Below are 10,420 nucleotides of genomic sequence, written 5' to 3'. Positions count from 1 at the left end.
GACCAAAGAAAGCATAAGAATCTTCTTAGAAAACTATTTTTTACTAGTCTATTAATCGGTTAAAATAATTACTAATCATAGTGATTTTGGGTATCTGACAAGAATTTTGAATAATTATAAATACTCATCTCTCATTTCATTTTTATATTATTCGCATTTAGACTGATATGGCAATGTCTATTACTTACTGAATTTCTTCATTGTTTTTGATAAATATTAGTCCAAATAGCCGAAAAGGCATTGATACATCAACCTAATGGCATGAAAGGAATAGAAAATGAGTACGTAACATTACTCAATATGGATAGTATGCATTTCATTGTCAAAATTTAAAATAGATATATTTAACTAGGTATATGAAGTCAGTATTAACATGTCTTTTAAAAACTTTAAATAATATAAAATTATATACACTATTAAATACACTAACTATAAATCTTAAAATCGATCCTCTTTACTTCATTTGAAATGGAAGTCGTCCAATTTCATAGGTGCAAGGCTCAATTAAATTCATATGGAACTTATAATTGAGGTAGGACTAGGAGGGGCTGGTATCTCCACTGTCCCTTCCAACATCAGTACCACCTTCTTCATTGAAGGGCGAAAAGATGGCTCGTCCTGGATGCACCAAATTCCAACCCTAACCATTCTCTGGAGCTTATTCTTGTCCACCTCTTCATCCTTCACCAGCTTATCAAGCTCACCAGCCGCAAAGCAATCATAGACCCAATTTGCAAGAACTACTTCATCCTCTGGACAATCCATGTCCACATTCCTTCTGCCACATATGATCTCCAACAACAGGATCCCAAAACTGTAGACATCTGCTTTCACTGTTACGGGCAAGTTTCTGTGCCACTCTGGTGCAACATACCCCCGTGTTCCTCTGATCCCAGTGAATGTTCTGGTTTGGTTAGGCATCAGCAGCTTGGCCAAACCAAAATCAGCAATTTTTGTACATTTATGCTCATCCATTAGTATATTTTCAGGCTTGATGTCGCAGTGGATGATCTGGGTCTCACACTCCTCATGCAAATAGAGGATGCCTCGAGCTACATTCAAAGCTATTCCAGTTTTTTCCTCCCAGTTTGGCTTTCTTTCAGATTTGAAGAGGAAATCTGCTAGTGAACCATTGCTCATGTACTCATAGACCAAGAGCCGATGAGTTCCATCATGGCAGTATCCAAACAACTTCACCAGATTTTTGTGATGAGTTCTCCCAATCGATTTCATCTCATTTCGAAATTCTCTCTCGCCTTCAGCCACCACTGTCTCTAGTCTCTTGATAGCCACTACCCCCCCACAATTTGATAGGACTCCTTTAAAAACTGTCCCAAAAGCTCCTTTACCCACTTCATCCGTGAAACCGTTTGTTGCCTTTTCAAGCTCATCATATGTATATGATCGTAGAGTGACATCTTCAATTAACCCATCATTCCCATGATTTGTAATCTTTTTATATTTCCAAACACGATAAGATTTGAAAATAAGAATACCACTAATTGCTAGGACAATAAATGCAAAAGCTAAGACTGCAAAACTGCCAATTAAGAAATGAAAGAATTGATGGAAGAACTGGTTTGGTTAACTTACCAAAACCAGAGAATTGTCTTTTATTTATAGAGTAACATGTACATGAGTTTTAAGAGATATCAATACAAGGTTTACATCCTAAGAAAACATAGAAAACATAATAAAATACAAAAGAGGAAAAAAAGGTGAGTGCTGAGTTTGAGGCATAGAGAGAGCATCCGGAAAACATGGAGCACAAGATTCAGCAGGAATCCAGGAGAGATTGCGAGCTTAGCCTGTAGTGTAGCTGGTGCTGTAAGGGGACTGGTCAGCAGGAAATGTGGAAGTCTCTTGCTTGCTGAGTTTCATGCTGGAGGAGAGGTGAGCTACTGATTTATCCTCTAACACCCCCCGCAAACTGATGGGAGGAACTTCCATCAGTTTGACTTTTATTCTCATCATCAATTTTTTTTTTTTTTTTTTTTTTGGGATTGGCTTGGGTCTTTAAACTGTGCCTCAAAAGCCAAACCTAGGGCCAACTATAGGCCAAAAAAAGAGCCACTTAAGGGCTAAAAGAAAGGCCCGAGCATATTAACCGTACCACAAGGCCAAAGATTGAGCCAACTATGAGCCAAAAAAAAAAAAATTAAAATAGGCTTGAGTTTTTGAACAGTACCACAAAGCCAGAAATAGAAAGGAAAGGCCTGGACATTTGCTTAGGTTTTTCAACATTACCTCAAGCAAGAAATTTGGGCCAACAATAGCCAACTAGATACCTCAAGTAATTTCTTGATTTTTTATTTTTTATTTTTTTTTGATAAACTTCTAGCATCTTCTGATGCTTCTGGACCAAAACAAAAATGAAGAAAAGTCTAGCATCTTCTAGACACGTAGATCAAAACAAAGCAAATAAAAAGTCTGCATCTTCAAGGATACAGACGGTAGACCAATGTGAAAAATAAAGAGATAAAGAGTACTTTATACCATGAAAGAATAAAGAGAAGGAGAAGAGAAAGCGCAACACTCTGAGTTGACATGGCTGCCGGAGTTTTTGGCACCGACGGAGACGGCGACGAAGAGGCTGAAAAAGTGCGCCAGGGATTCTGCCAGTAAGCATTTTTTTTTTTTGAGTGGAAGAGGAGAGATTTTGGGAGAATTTTGGAGAAAGTGGCTCAAGAGAGGGCAGAGAAGGTGAAAGAGAGGTTATTTGGGGAAAGATCCTGAGATGAAGCTCTGTTTTTGAGGTGAAATAGAGGTGAAGGAGGAGCACGTGGGAGTAGAGAGGCCGAACCAGGTGATGGGTTAGACGTGTTTGATAAAAGGGCTGAAGAGAAAAATGAGATAAGGGAAAGGACAGTTTTGTATGGCCGTATGGGTATTGGGTTGTTGTGGGATTTGTTGAGGGAAATGGTGGATCTGTCTGGAAGAGGTGGATTGTGAGTACTTGATGAGGTGCGGTGAGAATCTAACAGAGGAGGACAAATCTGGGAGAAGGGGATGCAGGTCGTGTGTTGGAGTCTGTGGCTAAGGTGTTTGATAAAGGTTCTGAAAGAGAGCAGAGTAAGAAAAGCTCTTGTAGAGCTTTCTCAAGGCACTGCCCGTGTGAGCCATGCTCACATGGGCTGTGCTGCAGCCAAAGGAAGAAGAACACAAGATCAGGGCGTTAGCCAAAGTTGCTCTGATACCATGAAAGAATTGATGGAAGAACTGGTTTGGTTAACTTACCAAAACCAGAGAATTGTCTTTTATTTATAGAGTAACATGTACATGAGTTTTAAGAGATATCAATACAAGGTTTACATCCTAAGAAAACATAGAAAACATAATAAAATACAAAAGAGGAAAAAAAGGTGAGTGCTGAGTTTGAGGCATAGAGAGAGCATCCGGAAAACATGGAGCACAAGATTCAGCAGGAATCCAGGAGAGATTGCGAGCTTAGCCTGTAGTGTAGCTGGTGCTGTAAGGGGACTGGTCAGCAGGAAATGTGGAAGTCTCTTGCTTGCTGAGTTTCATGCTGGAGGAGAGGTGAGCTACTGATTTATCCTCTAACAAGAAATCCTTTCCCCTACTTACCTTTCTTGTCTCAGAACTCCCATTGCCCACCTTGATTATAGTTGTCCATGAGTCCTTTGGTCGTATTCTCCCAAATCTTAGTGGAAGTTTTTGTTTACTGCACTGCTGGTCTTTAAACACTGCAGCTTCACAGTTGCAATCTCAAGCAGTCCTCTCTACAACCGGCTTTCGTAGATGGAAAAGTAGAATATGGATTGTCTTCCCATGCAACAGCTTCCAATTCCTGAAGGTTAAATTCTCCGTTCTTGCTCATGCAACCCTCTGTGACGAAATTTCTCTTGCAGCCCAAATTCTTCTGCTTCTGGTCAACGAAATCAAAACCAGGAGAACATTCACAAATAGGTTCCTGATCCAGGAGAGTACAATAAGAATTTGGGCCACAGACGCCTAGAGGATCACATCTATTGGTAGACGATGCCCACTCGGTTATCCAATCATCACTTTGATTCAAGCTATGAGAATATAATCGCAATAAGCCATCAAAATCAATAGTGAAACGATAGAAAGCAATATAAGAAGAGTTCCTTTGGGCAGTAAAATTTTTTATACTGAAGCCAGTAGCATTGAGCAGGTAAAGCCATCCATTACCATCAAGATTTAGAGTCACATTGTCACCGGCGGTGAATGTTTCTGAATCCCAGTAACTATAATATTGTTCCCCTGGACCGTTTACCAGATATTGCACCAGGTTCCCATCATTCTGCATAAGCAGTTGAAAATTTCCACTCGCATGATTTGTCCCAGAGATGCTGGAGACAAGCTGCTTCCCTGGGGGGAGACGCTGACCGGGTAAAATGGTGTCTGTTGGAACATCAAAACTCTGCCATATGATCCTTAAATCAGAACTGTGTAGGACAAAGTTTCCAGTATTGTGCATGGAAGCTGAGGAAGCGGGCAGTGAAGCATTTAATAATGAAGTCAGTTGGCCATCCTTTGACCGCAAGACAAGCCTGCCATTATTAGTGAGAAGCAATTCGACATCTTTGGGAAGTGGTGGGTCGTCTCGGTTTGCGGTCCATATGATTGTTTTCTGCTGAATTTTTTCAAACCAGATGCCTATGGCGAAGCCATTATCTTTCTGGTAGAAGCCGAAAGCAAACTGGCCAGAACTTGATAACCAGTATGACTTGTTGTTTGGAGAAAGGGAAGAGTCCAGGCTAACGATGGACTCTCTTTGTTGCGCAATTCCAGGAGGGAATTGAGAAATTAGAAAGAGAAAAATAAATATTGCAACCATTTTCATTACTTTTCTTTTTCTTGATGAATTAAGATTTTATTTATTCAAGCAGCTTAGCTGCAGACAGAGAAGACCATATAAGCTAAACTCCTACTTCTATAGCAGCAAACAAAGAAACTAGCAGCTATAAGAGATGAGACACGTTGCAGTTTTTGAAGTCCTCAATCCAAGGAGGAAGTGACGGGAAGAAGATTTCAGTTGAAAGAGCCAGTCAATATTCTTGCTTCTATTCTTTTGATTCTAAAAGTCTTTGAAGAAATAAATTATATAAATTTTCAAAAAGAAAATGTTGACCCCAGTCTACACGACATGAGTAGTTTTGATCTTTACCGGCCAGTCAAGTATTGGACAAATCATTTTGATTGAATGATTGAATTTAAGATCGAAGATCTAGGCCCGTTTGCACTAAATTTTGAAAATTTAGAGAGCAAATTACTGGGTTGATTATTCAACCGCGCGTTCATAAACAATCAACGCGCGATTTGCAAAAAAAGATTCAAATTCTCAATACATGTGAAAAAGCTGTTTTCAAAACCGAAGTTGTTATTAATATATATATTGCAAAGTCACGTATCATCATACCTTCGTATATCTAGATAAGGTTAGAATTTTCTATAATTATTTGTTTAAATTTAAGAGAATTCGAACAGGTAATTGTGAGAGATTACTTATAAGACTCACTTGACCAAATAAAAATTAGTAATTGTAGAGAATCCTGATCATTTAGATGAAGTCAATCGATACGAGAGCCAAAAAAATCGACAATAAATGACTTGATGATACCAAAAAAAATTATAAAGAGTCCATAAAACTTAGGAGTAATACTATAAAGGGTTAAATACCTTACACACTCCTGTGGTTTAAAAACTTTATTTTTTTGCTTCATTAGTTTTTATTTTTTTTTTCATACGTGGTACCTGTGCTATGCGAAAAGTTGAAAATGATATCTCCTTCAATTTTTCCATCCAAAACTGACAGATTTCCACGTCAGCAACACGTGGCACAATTGAAATTGCAACATGTAGCTACAAATTTTTTTTCAATTTTTTTAATTTGAAGCCTTTTTTTAAAAAATATATATATATAAAAAAAATTGGGCCACATGGAGTGGCCGGCCATCCCCATTTTGGCCAAGGGCCACCCCCAAGGCCAATTTTGGGGATTGCCGGATCATACCCATGGCCCAACCACCCCCAAGGGCCAAAATGATGGTAGCCGAAACCACTTTCATTTGGCTTGAGCCACTCCCATTTAGCCTAGAGATGGTTCAACCACCCTCATGAGTCAAAACCTTTATTTTTTTTATTTTTTATTTTTTATTTTTTTACTTTTTCATTGGGGTGAAAAAGACAATCACGTTTGTTAAAAATGAAACGACACAGTTCGAGTTATAAAGGCCAAGTTAAATCTTAGCCCTTTATTTTTTCTACTGACTACCGCTATACATGTGTGGGTGCGCTGGACACTTTAATAAAGATATAAATGGTGTTAGCACCTAAATAGAAGTTCTGTAATGGAATGATATAACCCTGCAAGGGGATTGGGAATGTATTTCCAAGAGAAAAGTACTACAAGTGGTAAGGGAGAGCTTAACAGGAAAAGAAAAAGGGAATTAACGACAGTAGAAGGAAAAGAATGAGATTAGCTTGATAACTTATTTAAATTCAATTACAAATTAAACTGGATTGGGAAAAAAGTGGACATGACAAGATGGCGTTGCTGGAAGAACTAATTATTCTCAACTGAAGAACGAGCGCACGGTGGAATGGGTATTTCTACGGCGCCTTCCAACATATGAATCACCTTCTTTATTGATGGACGGGCTGCTGGCTCTTCTTCAATGCACCAAAGCCCGATCCTCACCATCCTTTCCAAGCTTTCAGCGTTAACTTCTTCGGGAACCAGCTTACATAATCCATTGGACTTGAAACAATCGTAGACCCAGTCTACAAGAACAACTTCATCCTGAGGAGCATTGATATCAATGCTCCTCCGGCAACATATAGTTACCAAGAATACGACACCGAAGCTATACACATCCGCTTTCACAGTGATGGGCAAATTCTTGAGCCATTCTGGGGCAACATACCCTCTTGTTCCTCTTATCCCAGTGTGCGTCTTAGAATGGTCGGGCATCAATAGCTTTGCCAATCCAAAGTCCGAAATTTTGGCACATCCACTCTCGTCTATCAGTATATTGTTGGGATTTATGTCACAGTGGATGATTTGGGTCTCACATTCCTCGTGTAAATATAGGATCCCTCTAGCTATATTCAAAGCGATTTTAATTCTTTCCTCCCAATTCGGCTTTACTTGGGATTTGAAGAGGTAGTCCGTGAGTGTTCCATTGCTCATGTACTCGTACACCAAAAGCCGATTGGAACCATCGTGGCAATAACCGAGCAACCGGACAAGGTTTTTATGGTGGGTTCGTCCAATGGACCTCATCTCATTTTTGAATTCTTCTTCTCCTTCAGCCATTACTTTCTCCAGTTTCTTGACAGCAATGGTCCTCTGCCCGTTTGACAGGGTTCCCTTAAAGACAGTCCCAAAAGAACCTCTACCCAATTGTTCGACGAAGCCATTTGTTGCAACTTCGAGTTCACTATAAGTAAATGCTCGCAAAGACACATCCTCCATCAATATTCCTTCGGTTGCGGTTTCATGAGAGAGGCACCTTTTGTATGTCCATATTCTAAGTCTACATATAAGAATAGCGAAAAATGCTAGGAGAATCAATGCGAAAGCTAGACATGCAACACCAATGATTAAGATATCCATTCGCAATATTTTCTTACTTTCTATATCTTTTGAGACCATACCGTCGATACCGCTGCCAAATTTGACAAATGCAGCAGTTGAATAGCCACCCACTTGTAGATTAGTCCTCCAAAATGTCAATGGAAGCTTTAGTTTTCTGCATTCTTGTTTTTCAAAGAAAGCAGCTTCGCAGTCGCAATCCTCTAAACAGGCCTGTTTGCATTCTTCTTTCGTCGCAGAGAACAAATAGGCGTATGCGCTATCATCCAATACACTATTTTGGTATTCTTGAATATCGTACTTGGTATCTTCATTCTTGGACGAACAACTTTCTGCAGTGAAGTTTCTGTTGCAACCCAAATTCATTTGCTCCTGGTTGATGAAAACAAACCCTGCAGGACAAGTGCAAACAGCTTGTTGATTTTCGAGGTAACAGTACTCATTAATGCCACATATGCCTTTAGGAGCGCATGCATCTCCTGGCTCAAGCCACTCGATCGACCAATTGCCATTCCCATTCAAGTCATGAGAATACAGCCGGAAAATCCCATCTGCGTCAATTGTTGCACGGTACTTCTTCCCGTCAGAGGGAATCTTTTCATTGGTAATGTTCTTTACATTGACACCAGTACTATTGAGCATGTATAGGCGGCCATTTTCATCCAGCGTCAGCGTTGCATTAGCCCCAACAAAATTTGTAACTGCCGACCAATAAGCATATTCTTGAGCATCAGGCATAGGAATACCTACTGCATACTGATACAGAACAATGTTCCCATCATTCTGCATCTTGATCCGGAAGATTCCCTCTGAGTGATTGGTTTCAGAGTTGCTAGAAACGAGCTGACTCCTAGCTCGCAGGAGTTGGCTAGGCAAAAGGGTGTCCGTTGGGTGATCAAAACTTTGCCATATAATTGTTGAATTCAAAGCAAAGAGAACAAAGTTGCCAGAATCGAGCATGGAAGCCAACACAGCAGGCTGTGTGGTATTGGCAATGGATTTTTCTTGGCCTCCCAACTCTTGCAAGATGAGCCTACCATCGCTCTTAAAAACAATGTTGGCATTGCGGGAGAGTGGAGGGTCATTCCGGTTGGCTGTCCAGACGACAGTTTTCTGTGGAGTTCCTTCAAACCATATGCTTATTGAATAACCATCACCAAAAGGAAAGAACCCAAAGGCGAAAAGGCCGGATTGCGAGAGTAATGATGATGAGTTGCCACTGGGAGAGAGAGAAGAGCCTCGAGTCAAGTTGAGGCTTTTTGGTTGAGCAGTTGCTATTGAAAGCGCAGAAAGAAAAAGAATAGTAGAAGCAATGATCGACATAGTTGTTGGAACCTCGGTGGTATCAATATTACTGCAACCAAACCGCTGCTTTTGATTGATATTTTATCATTTGAAAAACAAACGCTTGGTATAAAAGAAGTAGAGGCGAGAAGAAGTAGAAGTAATCAATAGTTGCGAAGAATGCGGAATGGTGAATTGCGTGGGTGACGGGACAGTGAACTGGCTTTTAGATGACTTTTCTGCAACTTCACCATATTCACTCGGTTTTATGGTGTGTTCGATAACATAATTCTAAAAAATAATATGATTTTGATTTTGCTTTTTTTAAAAACAAATTATATATTTTTTAATTTTTTTAAAAATAAATCATATTTTATTCAATTTTTTCTAAACAAATAATGTTTTATTCAATTTTTTTTTTTTTTAAAAAAAGTAAAATTTCAAATTCACCAAATAAAAATTAAATTCTAATTTCAAAAGTTCAATACTATGAACCATTAGTGTGTCATGACTCGTGAGGTTAGGTACAAAAGATAAGGATAGAGATAGGATATCCCTCTAAGCCAATCATAGGTTGACACGTGGCACAAGGATTTCCTTTTTATTCATTATATATATAGTTTATACACATAAAGAAAAATATCTTGAAATATCTTTTATTTTAGTATTAACATAATGAAATTTCCAGTTTGTTGAATTCTTGTATAACATATATAAAATTGAAGAAGCGTGAACTTTCACTTTGAATTATGGAATTTGATTGCATTGAGTGATTTTTTTTTTTTGGCATACCCTTGTCCGTTTTTCCTTTCCCCCTGTCTCCATATAATAATTCATCAAGGACTAGGTTTTATAATAGTGACAAGAGAGACAGAGACACGTTAGATTAATTATATATGGTCTTCAATTCAATACAATTCAATTTTACAACCAAAAACCAAAATAATAATAATAATAATAATTAAGGACTAATCTGTAATAAGAGCATTCTCATCCGATTATCTATTTTCACCTTTAGGCTAGAATATATAACAAAAATCTCAAAAATCCACTTTATTGGATTATCTAAATAAAAGTTAGAATAGATTTCTCATCCATTTGTGAAAAGTGCAACTCTACATGTGGAGTTGCACTATTCACATATCTAAAATTATTTTATTTTTTTTCTTTCACTTTTTTCTTTCACCTTTTGTCTTCTTTTACAATTAAAAGAATATTTAATTATAAAAATGCTTAGTTAAATAAAATAGAAGAAAATTTAAATAATTGAATAAAGGATGCCTTTTAAATTCATTAACTAAACTAGATAAAATTAGTTTTAATTAATTATTTTAGATTAAGACATATATAATTGGATGGAAACACTCTAAAGGTTGTCATGCTAGAGTTTTTTTGTTGTTAATTATGAGGTGGTGGCTACGATTGAGTGCTACAGCCGTGCATCTAATCTGAATTTGGGTCCGTGGATTGGTGGCAACGGAGAATTTTTTATCATTGATTAATTTTTTATGAATAGAATTTTTTTTTGTATATATAAGGGTGTAAACGAGCTGA

At 38.1% G+C, this 10,420-nt stretch overlaps 1 protein-coding gene and 1 pseudogene across 1 annotated transcript; both read right to left on the bottom strand.

Moving 5' to 3' along the window:
• Positions 1 to 416: 416 nt before the first annotated feature.
• Positions 417 to 4,865, bottom strand: LOC133866068 (G-type lectin S-receptor-like serine/threonine-protein kinase LECRK2; annotated as a pseudogene).
• Positions 4,866 to 6,359: 1,494 nt separating this feature from the next.
• On the bottom strand, positions 6,360 to 9,085 carry LOC133867024 (G-type lectin S-receptor-like serine/threonine-protein kinase LECRK1). Its single transcript, XM_062303695.1, has one exon. It carries the CDS (start codon positions 8,903 to 8,905, stop codon positions 6,551 to 6,553), a length of 2,355 nt encoding a protein of 784 aa, XP_062159679.1. The 5' UTR covers positions 8,906 to 9,085; the 3' UTR covers positions 6,360 to 6,550.
• Positions 9,086 to 10,420: the final 1,335 nt, after the last annotated feature.

The sequence above is a fragment of the Alnus glutinosa genome, chromosome 4, assembly GCF_958979055.1.
Source record: "Alnus glutinosa chromosome 4, dhAlnGlut1.1, whole genome shotgun sequence".
Lineage (NCBI taxonomy): Eukaryota > Viridiplantae > Streptophyta > Magnoliopsida > Fagales > Betulaceae > Alnus > Alnus glutinosa.
The sequence above is the reverse complement of the archived record's forward strand: the minus strand, read 5'-3'. Positions and strand labels throughout refer to the sequence as shown.